The 18042-nt window shown below is 38.6% G+C and overlaps 1 protein-coding gene across 1 annotated transcript; it reads left to right on the forward strand.

The window, feature by feature from the left end:
- Positions 1-12087: 12087 nt before the first annotated feature.
- On the forward strand, positions 12088-13603 carry LOC106154746 (uncharacterized). The gene is made up of 3 exons (XM_013529205.2): positions 12088-12260; positions 12778-13021; positions 13385-13603. Exons 1-3 carry the CDS (start codon positions 12224-12226, stop codon positions 13524-13526), a joined length of 423 nt encoding a protein of 140 aa, XP_013384659.2. The 5' UTR covers positions 12088-12223; the 3' UTR covers positions 13527-13603.
- The last annotated feature ends 4439 nt before the right edge of the window (positions 13604-18042 follow it).

Genomic DNA, 18042 nt, shown 5'->3' on the forward strand with positions numbered 1-18042 from the left:
GTGATTATATCTTTGGTCGATACTTTATTGGTATAGACCATAACTTCAAAATGGGAAATAATGTCCATAACGCAAGGGAATCTCATAATTTGACCCTTTCCACTTCTTTACCCCAATAACGACCGTTTGTTCTTAAAAAAACAAATACCTACTTAATCACAGAGCGCATGCTTTGGCATGATTCTATAACACTTCAAAGTCATCGTCTTCATTAATATACCCAAGAGAATTGAGTTTTAGTGTTAGTTTTCCACCTGTGAAAGACGCGATAAACCCCGTTAATGTGGAATTTATAGTACTGCGCAATATAAGCCTTTTTTTTTCAAAACAATATTTGTGTTATCTCTATTAAGCAATGATTATGAAAACAGATCCTGAGTGTTTCTGGTCGATAAGTAACTGAATATTGATATCGACCAGACGGCTCACATCCTCGCTGGCCTCTCCATTCGTTTTTAATTACTCATGAACCAATTAAATTACTCTCTGCGCACCCAGAGAGGCCCATTAATATTACCCGCCAAAAGTGACCACATATTCCTCGAAATTACCCTCTGAGGTGTGGCAGGGATGATCCAAATGACGCGCCGTTAAATCTGCTGAACATAGTGCGCCATTGATTTCTTGGTGTGCATTGAATTATTCACTACTCAAACAGAACCAAGCTAATGTCACGAAGAAGTTAATTCTTTGTACACACACTGTACAGGTAGAGGCCGGACTATTACGGGGGACTTCGACTCTTATGTTCTTCTATAAAAAGTCTTTATTGGGAAAATAAGTGAATATGTTATCGATTTTACATCTCAATTTTGGCGTGGGTTGGTTTCAAACACCGTTTTAGTGAACAGTGGCGGTAATTTCAGCAAGCTAATTTTACTGCAGGTGTACAATGTACATGTAGGTTTGAAACTGTATCTTAATTCGAGCAAATTTTTCTTGGAAACTTCAATTGTCACTGTCAGTAATATAAATTTCTTTAAATGCATGCTTGGATTAAACAAGTTTCTTGAATAACTTCATTAGCTCTCTGGTATCCGGGATGCCCCTGATTTTGGATGATATTGTTGACCCTCCAACCCGGTAATTTCAGCAAGTTCATTTTACTGCAGGTGTACATGTAGATTTGAAACTAGTTCTTAATTCGAGTCAATTTTTCTTGGAAACGTCAGTTTTCACTGTCAGTAATGTAAATGTAACAAGTTTCTTGAATGACTTCATTAACTCTCTGGTATCCGGGATGCCCCTGATTTTGGATGATATTGTTGACCCTCCAACCCCACATCCTGTGGTGGCCCCCTTGGGACGGGTTGAGACAAGTTCAAATGTGTTCTCATTAGCCACTATTCTGAGTTGTTCATTCTCAATCACGGTTTCTGACGTTATTACGTTGCCTGAAGGTGAATGTTAACGAGAACGAGAAAAATGCTCTGCAATCAATTGTTGCTGATAAACTCTTGGAGCTATGAAATCTTCAACATTCAGAAAATTACTTGTTTCTCCTTAGTGTTACCAAATCCTTATATTCTCTCTGACCACAGGATGCGCCAGTAGTCTGTTACAAAAATGTTGAAAAGCAGTGTGGTTTTGTATACTATTTTAATGAGGTCATGATATCAGAGGGTGCCCTAACTTTTATTCATCTAGAAATTCGTCATCCACCGCATTTTTACCTCTATATAGGAAGATATTTGGAATGTAAAATCATAAGACAAATTTGTGTAAAGAATGTCTCCACATATCAATTTACAATGTTCAATGACACCAGTATCGTGAGCACTGGCACGGAGCAATTCTTCTCGGAGTGTAAATGATGTGTGTGTCTCAGTGCGTTGGTTTTAACAGAGATTTACGTCCATTTGGCTACTGACAATTTTCCGCAGTGTATAGGCCTACACACTTCATTTGTGCCTGCTATTTTAGTTTAAGTATTCAAGTAATAATAGTTTTCCGATAAACACACAAAAATCATCTAAAAATGAATAGCCACATTAGTTAACTTCGATTGAATATGCCAAACTGCTTTAAGTAAACTACCTCTCCTACCCTCTTGTTCGACACAGCACACCTCCCCGTCCGACCCCCGACACAGCCTCATTAATGTACTTATGGAATATATAAAATTCACGGTGATATCAAAATATAAATAGAACTAATTGTATTAGTAGGCTTGTAGGTTCTAACGTTTCTTGTCAATTCCCTCTTCCTTTCATGCAAATCTATCCCTGCGGCACATCCCACCCTCCGTCTGATAAATATTGATCCAGCACTAAACTCCAGCAACAATTGGACACTAATGAAAGGCATTTCGAAATCCACGCACAAAATGTCTCAATCAAAATTTATTTGAAAAGCATATCGAATTTTGCCGATACGTACATCGGACCGCTTTGAGCATAGATAGCCATACCCGTTCTATTTTTCTTCTTTTTGCTTGATTGATTCACAGCATCTTTGATATAAAATAGATCACATTGCAGTGTCACTTACAATGAATGTAAAACTAAGTCAATATCAACAACAGACAGGATTCCTCGTTTGAAATCAACGCACTGAAAATCGATTAAAAACACTACTTAATTTCCAACAATTGTAACACCAAAGCTTTATATGACATAATGCGCTTTAATCATACCCAAGCTGGAATCATACACAACATGCAGAGAATCACTTAATTGTGTATTTTTCATTAAGAGCGCCTTTCAGATTGTTTGGTCATAAGGATTTGAATGGATTATCACAAATTAATGATACCTGTATAGGTCTACTATCAATTAGCCCAGTCACTTAAAACCTTTTAGGTGTATATAAAGCCGAACAAGCTAAAACAGTGTTATCTATGTTGCTAAAATTAGACTTCGATTTTTAGTGAAAACATAATTTAAGCTAATCGCTGCAAAGCTAGTCAGCTAGTACACAGTTAACTGTCTAAGGTAACCATAAATCATATAGCACGTCGTTTTTACTTTGAAATTCTCTACCCGTTCTGTTTAGATAAATCAAAGGTGCGCATCTGCCTGCAACCAATCTCGTGGTATGTTTAATATTGTACTTATCAAACTGCACCCAAATGCCGACCAACCTCCTTCCTTCGTTTCCATGACGACGTAATTCAAATCGAATTTTCCCTGAAAACGTCCCTAAAACAACAATGGTGCGGAAATGATCACCGTATGTTGGAAAGTTACAAAAACAATGGTTGGAATTGTTTCAACATGAAACTAATGGACCTTGAATAGAATTTAAGCCCAGTCTCTATACTACAGGCATACATGAGTATCAGTTTAACCATCGATTACTACACTTCTGTTCTTCAGGCGCTGCCGCAATCGATACGAAAACAGTTTGCAAAAACAAACTTTACAATGTGACCAATTCGTAATATTTATAGCGTCAAGAAAAATATAGGCTGTATAAAGTATTAACTCGCACCCCGCCTTTCATAGCAGTTTTTGTGTCCATCGACCTACCAGTCACTTAGCCGACTATAAGATATATTACAGAGGTTTACAAATACTTCGATCAACTTATTGGAAGACTTGGAGAATGACTTCACTGCGGCACACATGCTCTCCGACCACAGAGGCTCTCTTTGCATAGGGCCATAATTGCCAACGCACCTGTTCAATGAAATAGAAGGCAGTTGTCATCGATATTTCACTTTAATAATCGATACTACCGATAACCTAGCCAAGCGGTTCCTCGTTTATCCGACACCAGTACATTTGCGACTCTAACTTAATGAATAATACGTTTTTTCCCGGGCAACCAGCTGATACAGCTTCATTTATCAAATCTAATCCTCACTAATTATACCTTTTTATCGTCTTTTACAAAGCACTACGTAAACAGGCAACCTCTTATCGTAATAAAAAGTTGTTTTAAATATCCTTCTGGGACCAAAAAGAAAAAATAACTTTCTTTGCATTAGTATATCACGAATATCCATAGAAAGTAATGATGTTCAAAATCACAATTAGCGTCACTGTCCATGTCGAGGTCAAGTCACATGACCCGCATTTTACGTAGACATTTCCTGTGAAATTGAAAGTATACTCCATGTTGAGCAAGTCACTCTCATTTTTATCGCAACTGGTGACACCAATGTACCATTTGAAAGCTTTAGTCACCGTGAAACCATGAAGAAATTTACATTCATAAAACGGCCTCCTCAATGGATTACTGTTGTTGTTTTTACACCCTGAGAAAATATCCTCATCAGTCAATTTATAAACTTGTTTTGGTGTGTCCTTGAAAAGTGATTCTACCGTTGAACAATTCATGGCGCTGTTCACTAAATACTTCTGTTGCTCGTTGAAAAGTAGAATCTTTATCGTATATTGATCATTAGGATATATGACGTTGAACGACAAGTGGGAAGTTTCACGGTGTGGTCTATATTGGGCTTCTGCTACAATTCCTGCCCACCTCTTGTTGGCACTCATGTACCCGTAACAAATCTTTGAATAGCCCTGTACATTAACAACAGCAGATAGAAAAGTTAGAAGTAACGCACAATACCTCTCCATTTCGATGTAATTCATAACTACACGGCTGATAGTAATCCAGTTATTCTTTTTGAATTTGACACTTTTATCGAAGTAACAACCTGTTTTTCCACGAGCTCAGATAGGATCTCTTGGCGTAGAAACTTTCTCACTGTGTCCGATTTAGAAGCGTGGAGTAACCGCTGCGAGAAAGTGTCTTTTCGAAGCAGGTTAATTCCTTTTGTCACGATATCCGTGCTCGATGTTTGTTTTAACTTAATAGAATTTTTTCCAAAGACTCCGAAGCAAACGAAAACAACGAAATTCACCGTCAACCCTTCAACGAGTCCGCTTCCTTAGTCATGTCGTCCAAAATGTAGCGTCTCGCTGAGAAGTCGAACTAGGACGTTGGCTTATAATTCCTGACTATGAAGCGTTCGATAAGGCTTATCGGTGATAAAATTTGTCAAATATAGGTTGACTAGGCTGTAAATGACTAAACAAGCAAGATTTGCACCACATAGATAACGGTTGCCCCTCTCTCCCAGTCGATTATCGCTGTTTCGGCTGGTTAACGTTCAAATCTTCTCAGGTGCAAATACCTGGCCCCGGCACTGCTCGCCTAATCGAAAAAACTAATCGATGAATCTTCGCTGACGTGTTTGGCTTGACTTTTGTCCTGCAAAATTCAATGATGGCAGGTAAAACTCTTACATGCAGGCTCGTCATCCCGGAATCGATTCCGAGGAGGCACACATCGTTATGAAATTAAGCAATAGAACCTCCTGTTTGCCCGGTTACATGGTGTGACAACTGAGGGAAAGTTTTCGGTTCAGTTTCATAGCCCACCCTTGTACCGACGGGTGTATACACACCCAATAGGAGAGGCTGCAGTAATCACTTAGGGTAGAGACACGCTTCACAAGTAGCTCTGGAAGTACCTTTAAAACTAACGCTTAACTTGGTGCGCATAAGAAAAAACTTCTACGCGAAAAGTTAATAAACTCCCCAGTTCGACGGCTTTGAGAGTTAAAGGTGGATTTGCGTCGCTTGAGCGATGTTTGAATATAATAAACGGGAGATGCATGTTGAGATGCAGAAAAAACTTGACCTTTACAGAGTTCTTCAATTTTCTGTGTAGTTTTCTTAGCATAAAAACAAACCTCCCTCCCAGTTGGCTTCTGTTTTAGCAAGCTTCGTTGCAGGTACTGAACGTTGCGTTCCACACACACACACACAGACGCACAAATCAAAATAACAGATCTTTTCTCTCTTTTCGGGGTGCTGGACGGTGTTGTAAAGTGGGTTAACGTTGAAAGAGAGTGCATTTGAAGAACGTGTCTCTCAAAACAAAAAAGCTCTTATTTCTCCCTGCTTAACAGGTGACTAGTTCAAAATTAAGGAATTTTAATACTTCCCATGTCAGCCAATCTACCTGGTATGCAATTTCTTTAAATATCAACCCGATCATTAAATGGAGCCAGTGAAAAAGTCGGATTGATAATTGGAGAAATTGCGTGCCAGAATCAACGCCCAAGGCGCTGAACTGACTGTCTGCCTCGCCATTCAGATTTGATGTATATAAAGCTGGATTTGAGTAAACTTCAGTTTCGAGGATACTAAACTGATCTACGGTGTGATCTATGACGTTCATCAACGTCTGGAAGATGGCCATTAAAACCACAGGTGTATGCGTTGAGCAGGACGAGTTATTCCAAGTAATTAATTTCGGCGCGGTAATGATGCTCGCTGGCCCGGTGCAGCGTGCGTGCAGGCCGCATTTGATGGCGAAAAATCGTTGCGTTTACGTAATACACAACTGCAGCGTCTAAATTATGAATTGGTAGCTAGGTACTGCCTCATTTTGGCAGCCTTTCTCCATGATGGTTCTTGTTTTAATGATATTTTCGTTATCATTAACAGGTACTTGCAAAGGGTTTCTGTGTTGTTTACACACTGCCATTTTAAAACTAGCGCTGAGAGTAAACCTTGTATAAAAAGAGACAGATCAACAAATTATTGTTTTAATCATTCTTCCTGTAAGATGCACCTTTACTTAAAATATATTGCTTGTCTATATAATAGCAATCTATTCCCAACATGAAATGAGTGGAGAGAGAGGCTGGATGCAATTCTATGTTCTCTTCCAATAGTTGGCTTATTTGTTCATTTAAATTATACCGTATTCGTAACCAATACCAGATTTAAAATGTGTAGAACATGTGTGATGAGTGTTTGATAAGAACCACGGAAACCTTGTAGAATGGAAACTTGCAGGCATATTCTGATATCGTGTAACTTTCAGTAAGCTGGTTCTTCCGTGTAGGTCTTCTCTCCCTTATGGGCCGCGGGATGCAAAGGTCACGAGGTGAAAACTGATATATATGTCATCTGCACGATAAAAAATGGCGCAGTAAAATACCCCATTACTGCTATCAGATACATCATCCACGATAGTTAATATAAACATGATTAACTTCTTGACAGGTTAATTTAAGCGTGGTTTGGGACCATATGGCAGGGAACTGGTTTGGAAAACTATGTTTACTATTTTCACTGTAATCAAAGATGAAGCAGGAAACTCTGGACGGTTTAATAACACGTGCACCACCAAATAGTCCTTCAGCACTCGCTACCTGAGTGTTAAGTGATCAACTTCACATTACAATAGTAATTGTTATTAAGGGCCTCTTTACGTCATCTTTAATATATCATCATCGTGATAAATTAATCGCATTTTCCCACCTGATAAGCACTTAAAGCAGTGGAATTTATACGTGTGTAATATTTCGTGCTAGAAACAAATATTTTACTTCAATATCAAAGCATAATGTTGCAAATAGGAAAACTCTCCCATCTGAAAGTTGATATTCAGAAATAATGCATTTACTCCAACACGCGCCTTTTGTAGTAGTCAGCTAAGCACGTGTGAGAGGTTAGGAAACATTACGCTTCCGTTCATCCGGGACACGATTATGCTAAGTTACTCCTGCGGTCCTTTTCTTTCATTGTCGCCATCTAAATCCGCCAAAGTTACTGTATTCAATAACACTGGGCACAACGGGAGAAATGGAATAACAACAAAATTCATAACTGAGGATAAAACAATAAACGGGAATACAAAATCGATACGGAAAAGAACAAATATAAAAACGACACACGATATTATTGGATTCTCACACTTTTCCGAAGAAGTCCAATACCTTTGTTTTGATTACAAATTTTCAGCAGGTGTATGATTGTTGACCCTAGTTTTCATAGCTGCTTGGGTATTAAATAATTCATTTGTTTACCACATGGCTGTATTGCAGAACAAGGTGTGAGAAGACGGCCTTCGATATCAAATACTATTGAAGAGGGTTTAGATAATAAAGTGCTTACATTTGTAAGAACGCTTCGTTTTAAATAGTTCATTTTTCGTTACGAGAAAATCTAACCTTGAAAGATATAAATTGTTTTCATTTGATTTCTGAGGGACGGAGTGTACCGGTATCATTTAAGAAAATATCCATTTAACAGGCTCCAAATATGTCCAACTGGTGAACCTGTTGGACCCCGTGGACCCCATATAAACTCTCGCCGACTAAAAAGGCCCCCGGCAAGGAGCGTATGGACCCCTCAGTGGGCCCCATGACCCCCACGACCCCCCTCTTTAGTGTGTACTGTTTTGGCTACTTGATATTTTCTCAGTCAGTCCAGACAAAAATGAAAAGTTGGAAAATCTCTGTATACTAGTCGCCCGGCTTAGTTTCTTTTTGTTGTTCTGGTTTTGTTTTCAAAACTGTGTTGTTTAATCATAGGACCGGTCTTTTTATTATTATTATTATTATTTGGAAAAATGTTGCGAAAAAACTGGGATCGGTCGCGCTTGTTAACCCACTTTGCCATAATGTCTGGCCTAACTGGAATGGTTACTTGATAGCGCATATTTATCTGCACCAATGTGCTCTGGCCGCACCAAGACTTCATATTCCCCGACGCATCTAAATTCCACGTTGCAGTGCAAATAGAAATAAATGCGAAATAAAAGCAACGTCATTCCCGGTCTGCCGGAGCTTTTCAGTCACGTGACAATATGGGGGTGAAATAACTATACTGAATAACTGAAATAACTAAACTGGGTATAATACTTTATTTTCCAACTGTCAATTGTTCGTAAATACAGGGACAATGCAATGGTTTATTGGAAGTTAATTTTTTCAAAAGGACTCAGGAAAGGAGTGGAAAGCCATTTATAAGTTTTCCCATGAAATTTCCAAATTTGATATATTGAACGGTACATGTAGTAATAATTGAAAACAACATTATTCTTCAAATGAACGCGATCATGTTGCACCTGCATAAATCCTCTATAGGAATGCAGCACGTCTTAAAGTCTGTCTGCAATTACATTACACCAAAATCAGGCCCATTTTTTCCTGGCAGTTGAACCTGTCTCAACCTCACCCCGCAATCAATAAAACCCTCCTGCACTTGGCAGACTTGCGCATATTAACGTGCACCACATACAAAACAAGTTGCCGCGTTAAAATGTCATAAGGTAATCCAAAGTAATTTCATCGGAAAGCCGACACGCTTACACTTTTGCCCTAACAAGATTAACTTCCACAGGTAAAATGTCGAATATCGAACGAGACTGATGAGATCTTTAACCGATTGGATTGGCGTTTGTATTGGCACTGGCACTTTTATCGTTCATGTCGCCGTCCATACGTAGAATATGAAAACTAGTTTTGTAAATAACACACTTCCGTGGTAATTGAATAATTTCTTTAATCACAGAAGGTTTTATAGTGCCCTGGATGCACCATGCTCCTGTCTAGAGCAACAGAGGCTGACACCGTACAATGCACTGAAAATATCACATCTGATGGCGAGGAAATAGTCTGTAACTGTACACTTACCAAATCTGTTAAAAAAAAAAAAAAACAGACCGATTTAAACTGAAATATAAGACAGAAATATAAAGCGACACGTTTAAGGAGTTGAGTTTTTTTAATTCCAGAATAGTCATACACATGTTAGTATGTTGTATAATTTAACGTTGTTACTGTTGTAGACATTAGGTTAACTATTCCAGCTATTGTTGTATACATAGTACCTAGGTGCGTGTTAAAGCTCGAGCAGCTCACTCCCTCAACCTGAAACCCAGGTGCTGCGCCTCATTTTCCAATTAATTAAATGTGTAAGCTTAGAAGAAACGCGTTTTCATATCGATCTTCAATATATCCCTTCGCTTTTTTTCACTTTTTTTCTCTCTGGTCCTACAGAAAATGCTCTGCATGAATATTTATTATTTTTCTCAAATTTGTAAGATGACATACAAATACCTGAAACTCGGACATCTTTTTCAGTCCCAGTATGAAGGCTTAAATCGAAGATAAATTTACTGTATATTATTTTAACAAAATTATGAAACAATTTGTTGAAAAAAATGTTAGAAAGAAAATTCCCCTCGATGTGCCCTATTATGAGTTATTTCTACAGCGGAGCATAATGTTCTTGGCTCATCTGTCACACTGAGCTGTGCATTTCTCCCCGTTTATCTGCATGGTTGCATACAATGGGCTGCACAGGCTGCTTGAAGGGGCGGATCCAGGATTATTTGAAGGGGGGGGGGGCGACAGGCCTCGGATGCGAAGCCGACCATCCGATGAGGGGCGGATTGAGGCCGTCTTCTGGGTCTTCCGGAAGACGGTCAGTTTTTCAAGTTTACATTGACGGGTATTTACTTTTTTTGTCGGAAGACAGTCAAAAATTGAAGATGGATCAACAAAGATAATTTGGAAGACTGTCAGAAAATATCTCTATATCCGTCCCTGCAGATTCATCGCCCCCACGGTGTGGGGTTCGGTGTTTCGGAGAGCAAACAGTGCCCTTTGGTACGGTTTAGAACTATGATTTAGCTAGTTTTAAAAAATTCTAATTACACGAGTGGAATATTGGTGTGATATATTTTTCAGAAACCGAAGGGGGGTTCAGGACCCCCCTTATCCCCCCTCTAAATCCGCCATTGGCTTGGCACCCCCACCTTTAATAATTACATGTTTCATTTTTGTTAATGTTAATTGTGCCATTATAATATATTAGCCTTATTGCATAATTATTTTTTAAATTCCATTTCAAAACATCACGGTGACTCCCTTCGCCACATAAGTTTTCCTGTAATTATTAAACAGAGCAAAAAATGTCCCTATTTCTGTAGTATTATAAATAGTAACAACAGTAATAAACATAGGTCCGTTATCATAATTGGTCTATTTATTGCAGTTGGTTGGGTAGTCCGTTCATCCATTTGTTTGATTTAATATCAAATGTTTTATTACTTGTGGAATTAACGGCGGCTTATCGTACACAGACTGTTTCCCTTTGTTTGTCAACGTCTTGGATAGAGAAAGAGATTTATCTGAAAAATTTCCAACGTGTGTTGAGATACTTCATAGTATATTCCCACTTCATGGGATAACCATTACTACTTCATGATAGAAGGCGACTTTATTGGTTAAAAAATTAGGACTCTCAGATTTTCAGGAAAATGGAATCAGCATAAATCATCTTTCTTTTTTCAGTTTCTTTAAGTTGTTTTTGACAAATCCCATTTCAACTCATCCTAGTTTTGCAAATGGTCGCTGTCAAAACACACGTCCTCAGCCACTATCTAAGCCACTTAAGCTGAAAGCAATTTTGCGAGAAACCCCGTGGGGCCCTACAGCCAAGGGGGGGAGGGGGGAGTCGGCTTCGCATCCGCGGATCCCCCATCAAATAATCCTGGATCCGCCCCTACGATGGGTCTATATAATGGCCCCTCTAATTCTTCACCTCCGCCGTGACAAACTAGACCAAGGATTAGAGTCAAGATTAGTCTAGTTACAGTTTTTGAACTGGTGGGCGTGGCCATATGGTGAAAATTCGAAATGTGCCTACGCAGGTCGACTTCTACCAGGTTCATGATTACGGATTTCTATCATACGTAATATCAACAGGCACTCAATTACAGGTATTTATTCCTTTGAAAATCTCTTGAGATATTATCATTCTTATCCATTCCCGTCAGTGAGATTGTTACCTATATTCAAAATAGTATTTTAAGCCGAGTAATCCTATATTACAAGTTCCTCTTTACTTGGAGATAGTTTCCCTTCACTTGCTGACAGTAAAGAGGTACCCACTACCGTGGTGCTAGGGCCTACTAGGTTATGTGGGTCATAGCTTGGTGAAAGTGATCCTACCAATGTATTTACAGGTCATTCTTTGGTGTATATCACGATTCATTAATGGCCGTTAGGCATAGGTACATGTAGAAGCATATTTAATACGATAAAGTAGATTAATTACCATTTTCTTTCATTTGAACACAACCTTTCAAACAGTGTTTGTAAAGTTACAGGGAGCCGTGGCCAATATTGCTGATCTGCAGCTCCATTCTCCACACCTCACAGTGTGTGTTACGATATGCTCAACGGCACCATAAAGAGGACTAGCAATTCTTATTTTTATCATTCCTTGACATTTCATTTTAAAAACAGTTGTATACGCCACAGAAGGCAACTGTCATCAAACCCACGTGGGTACATGTATCAGGAGCATGACATTGTGTAAGTTACTATCTCTGCGGAAATACCACAGATGTGCAGACCAAAAATCTTCACTGGATTACCGCCCACTATCCTCTCCAATATTATTTAAAAGAAGCAGCGGCCTTGCTGTTGGCACTGCTCACAAATATCACTGTGACAATGTTCAAACTTGTTGTGGCTTGCGCTCTTTTGGCTGGTAAGACTTCCATATTAATACGTGTTAATATATCAGTGTTATTATCATTGATTAATGTTCTGACGTAGTAGTATTTAAGCGACGAGATAGAAAAATGCCTAACGTGTATGTGTCGGTAAAAAATAGTAAATTAAATAAGCGTAGTTAATATGGATAAGGAACCTAGATATGATTGGTTATATTATTGTTTCACGTGAAAACATTTCCACGACTGTTAGTATGCCTACAGAAGAGTGTGTGTATGTGTGCGTGTGTGTGTGTGTGTGTGTGTGTGTGTGATTTTTTGTGTGAAGACACAAAGCGTTTTTTTTTTTTCGAATAAGTAATAAACGTACGGTACCTGATTAAAGTATGATCGATCATCTTTTGGCGTTATTTCACAACAGTGCACAGAGATGAGTTTTCTTTAATTTGTTACATCAGTCATCGAATGACATGAGGCTTAAAGGTCCTATTGCTTGGTATTTTAATACCGATTTCAACCAATAATACAGCGTATCTTTACTCGTGTCGATAGTGGCATTGGCCCAGTTCCGCCCCCGTCCTTTTGGACCGCGTCCAACTGGTGACGGGCCACACCCACCCCACCCACCACACCCACATCCCACTGGAGACGGGCCAGACCCCTCTGTCATGCCTCACGGAGGTGAGGGACACACCCACCCCCCACTGGACTGCGAGAGGATCCTCGCCGAGGACTGCAGCAAAATGCAACACAACAGACCAGTGTGCGGGTCTGACGACGTCACTTACGACGGCATGTAAGTCAGCGGACTTTTACAGACAATCTATTCATATACACGCTAGTTATATTTATAAAATGACCGTAGGACTTTATGTCCAGTGGTAAAAAAATCAAAGGGTGAGAGATAAATTGATAGAAAAATGAAAAGAGAGGAGTCGCAAATTATAGGTGTATTGATTAACGCCCAATACTTACGAGACTCGCTTTAAGCCAATACAGAAAGTGATTTGGAAATTCGTAAAATATTAAGAGAGTTCCTTTTCAATGGGAAGCTTTTTAAACTGTAAAATTGGTATAATTCCCTTGCGAACCAATCAACAATCACCCAGTTATTTCTGATTGTACCTGGTATTCAAAATGGCTGTATTAATTGTTACAGGTGCTCTTTCGGACAAGCCAAGTGCAAGAATGAGGATCTGACCGTGCAGTGGTTCGCTTCCTGCGAGGGTGGAATGCCAACCAGAGGACCCCATGGTCCCTTTGGTCCCCATGGTCATCATGGACAGCCATTCGGATACTAACCTGGTTCATATTTTACTCGCAGCACGACAAGTTGTATAGAAAGTACAATAAATATCAATTCTGGTCTGTAAGACTACTCACGTTTTTCATATGTTGTGTTCATGAGGTTGTCCAAGACACACGCACACACACACACCTCGTTCTCTCTCTCTCTCTCCCCCTCTCTCTCTTCTCTCTCTCTCTCTCTCTCTCTCTCTCTCTCTCTCTCTCTCTCATAACACACATATACATATACATACACAAATACACACACGTTTCAAATCTTAAAAACACTGCGACTTTTGAGGTAGGACGTACGGAACAAATTCACCCGATTCCTTCAAATCCTACAGTATCTTATATTGAAAATTAAAGTCTTTTATGTACCAATTGACATAACTACATTGCAAATATGAAACCGCCAGGCAAACTGAAGTTTTCTATCTTTTGTTGCTCCTACCTCTGTAATGCAATCGCTATCAAAAATGCGGTAGTGCTGTACAGGATTAAGAATGTGGTAGCTGTGCAAGGTTGAGACTCGCGATGCTTTTATCATCAACCGCAGGAATGAGCTATATACAGTACATATACATACATACATACATACATACATACATAGATGTATGTATATCCCACTGACCTCACCAAGTACTACTTAGACCCAATTATATGTGCACAGATGCCTGTCACCATAGACTCGGTCGAGGCAGGCGCGGCAGGCTAGGCAGTTGTAGTGCCTGTCATTACCCCAGAGCTCACTGATTCCACTGGCTCACGGCAGTGGTCCTCGGGATAACTTGCTCGGAAGAACCCACGTCTTCAATTTTCAGCATCTATCAAAAGCTACCCTCTGATATCACAGGGGCCTCTTGAATTTTTTACAAAAAAATGAAGAAAAATAATTTTATAACAGTATTCTAACAGACCCTGCGGTCAGAGAGTTACCAAAACGCACGCTTAGGTCAAACGTTTAATGTCTACAAGTTAACCTCTGCCTGGGGAAATTGCCTGGGGATGTTAGTAGCATAATACTAGTAATTTGATGCACGTACATGTAGCCAAATCCACGAAGACCGGTAACTTCTAGTACATGTATGAAAAGTGCTGCATATGACAAACATCCAGCACGTTCATTTCCACAGCGAAGGAGTTGTTCTACTTCGTACTGTCTTGTGTCATTCTTTGCTGTGCCTTCTATAGACAAAAGAGCGCAACTAATTGCGTATTATTTTAACTGTCAGCAATCACATTCCATTATAATATCGTATGCTCATAAAGTTATGCTTGTATTTTTATGAGTGATAAGAAAGCGTAAAATGTTAAAAGCTAACAGGTTTTAGTCACACTTATTTTTATAACCTTGTTTTACATTTTACAGGGACGTATCAAACATACATGATTTTTTTAGATGTCAACAGTGGCTCATATAATCAATACGTGTTTAGTTATAACATACCTGTGTACAAAACATGCATGTTGTAACATAACTAGCAAACGCATATTCATGTATTCATTGTGTCTGAACTATTGACATTTCCCTGTAAACATGAAGATGGTTTCAGAAGTACATGTAATTAGGTGTCACAGAGATAACACTGGGCCAGGGTTATGTTAATTTGCACATGATTAAGCAGGCACATATTTGCTCTAAATTGGTTCATGTTTTCTCAATTAAAATTAAAACCGCTATTCTTCACGCACGAAGTCACGCTAGCAGTTGAAAACGAGCTTTTGGAACTAAAGATAACTTCTGAGTCACATCATTTTCATAATAAGATGCCTAACTGACGCAAAATCGGGCAGCTAAGATAAGCTCCCGGTCACCTTATGTCACGCTATAAGTTGGGGTCACTTCTTATGTCGTGTTACATGACACAAAGATCCTGGCTTAAAAATGATTTTTTACTTTCTACCTTTAAATCACTGAGCACTTGAAATAAATCGAACTGGAAGTAGAAAACTGTGCTGTGGTCATAATGCATCAAATTATTTTACTGGGGCTAGGGTTGCGCAAAATATATAGGGCATATTCACGTGACAAATAGCAGTATAAGTTCCCCATTTCTGATAAGCCATAATGTGCCATAGTGACTGCAGGGAGGCCGACTGTATGGAGGCATCGCATGCTTTCATGCGTGCACGTGCATATCTACCTCAATGATTCAGTCTGCTGGTTTGGGGACGCTGTAATCACTGTTATTATTATCATACACTGAGTTAAATGCGAAACTATTCATTGGTGTCGGATAATTTTATTTCTTCCGTATTCATGCAGACAGGGCTGGTTTGGGACTTTGTACCGTTAATAACGAAACAAATAATGAAATGATACTTTTATTCCTCAAGCAAGTGATGTATGCGTCCTGAATTAGTTGACATTAAAACTAGGCAGCAAAGTTTACAAATATACGTTGATGACCCGGACAGACGTAGGGATCAGAATATGTACAAACAATACATATACAGTGTCTGAATAGTAATGTGAAGTGAATCTTTTTAAAAAATATCTGGAACTGTCCTGCAGCAAAATGACAATAACTTCCATAAAAAGTATGAAAGCTATGTCACGGATAATACTGACACTAAATGAAATGGAACGGATAATATCGCGCAGTTTTAGATAAAGTTTAACGAAACGCGTGAAAAAATAATGAGCTATCGGTACGCTGCCCCTGTGATAGGGGCCAAGAAAGAAAGCGTTTTTTTGGGACTTAACCTCAGCTGTTGACTGTGTCTCTGTCCTGTCCCTTCTTTTACCTAACTTTGAGATGGCAGCTAACGCATTTGTCAGGTCAGATTTCTTCGTTGAAACACCTCTTCTATTTATTCAAAAATGTTTCTTTTGAGGTAAATTTAAGCATTATCTTCGCCACTGGCAGTTTTTGTGTGCTCTCCATTTCGATCTTTCGTGTCCATCTCAATGGATTTTTTACAGGTAATGAATTAATTCAAAATGTAATAAGCATTTCGCAAAATGCTAATCAATTATAAAAATCGCTACATATTGATACAAAAACTTAGCTCTCATTTTCACAAGTTTTTTTTTTTTTTTTTTTTTTTTTTGAAAAATATCGATGATTTTCGGTAAAGACTGAAACACAGGCGCATTATTGCATTACGAACTATTTGTTAATTACACCGTCACTGCGTGCTACGTCTTGGTGATTACCATACGTGCATCCACCACGTTACATCAACGCTTGCAGAGTCATACAGCTTTGCGTGGTTATCTACTGCATCCTATCTCAGTACATATCAAAACGAATTATTTAAATCCACCTCTTGGTTTGCAAGTCAAAACCACTATCATTATGGCGTTTAACAAGCGAAAAATTAATTCCATCATTTTGAGATGAGTTCAGCCACAAATAGGGCCAACTTTCCCACTTAGGCTGCATGCCATGTGCTGTTAACTAATTGGGTCCTTAGCATCCTTTTGTCTGTTTGTGTCATTTTCTTTGTCTTATAAAGACGCACTTATTTTTTTAACTCTGTCATTAGCAATGATAATATTGGGCTGTTGGGTCAAAAGTATCCTTTTATATTTTTGAATTGTGCCGACTTTCTTGTGAAGACATACTTATTATCACTATAATTAGAGTATATCTTTATTAGCAGCTGTAACCACGCATACATTAAGTTATAGTAGTGGCCGATAATGGAACGAGCTATTTACAAATCATCGACGTTGGTTTTCCTTGTTTCTCGAACCATCTCTATTCACTTCCTTCTCTAGTTTGTCCCCAACTTGGAAGGTCACGACGTTTGTGTATTACATGGATAAAGAGTTCAGAAAAGACAAAACACTTGTGTGGTTGGTTTAATAAAATGTATTACAGTTTATGAAATGCCTAACAGTAATCAGAAAAACATTTTACTACAGTCAATTAATATAATTTTTGTCAAGTTCACGATGGTGATATGCCTTGAAATAATTTGAGAACCGTAAGGACATGCACGTTCTATTTTCCCACCATCCTCAAACACCCTCGAAATATCTATCTAAATATATGTAGTCACTGGATATATGCAAACATCTCTCATTGGTTATAAGAGAATTGTGGTCATTTTATGGCAATTTCAATTATTTCTCCAATTAGCAGTGTGCAACAACTACAAGCGTGTATTTCATAACGAACAATGAAATTTCCCAATGACTACCTTGAAATTCTCTGTATTTTATAGATGGTTGTATTACCTTGCAAGTAATATCAAAATGTATTTCATTACAGGTAAATAAGTTTTAAAATCTGTCATAATGATGTGCGATTAACTATGGAGAAACCTCAACGCTACTGTATACCAAATGCAAGTTCACTGTTAATAATGTCACGTTTCTGAATATCACATTATTTAATCGAAATCTAAATATTAGCGCCTAAATTTAGGTTTAAGTTTTCAGTGCCGTTAGTCTTTCCGTATAGGCACATCGGTCTTTTTTTTTTTTTTTTTTTTGCTAAGTACCGATTACGTTATCGTATTTTCCCCGTATCCCCCAGTGTCAACCTAGCCATCTCCATGACTTTTTACACCATT

This window comes from Lingula anatina, chromosome 1 (assembly GCF_051362555.1).
Source record: "Lingula anatina isolate TDL-2025a chromosome 1, LinAna3.0, whole genome shotgun sequence".
NCBI lineage: Eukaryota > Metazoa > Brachiopoda > Lingulata > Lingulida > Lingulidae > Lingula > Lingula anatina.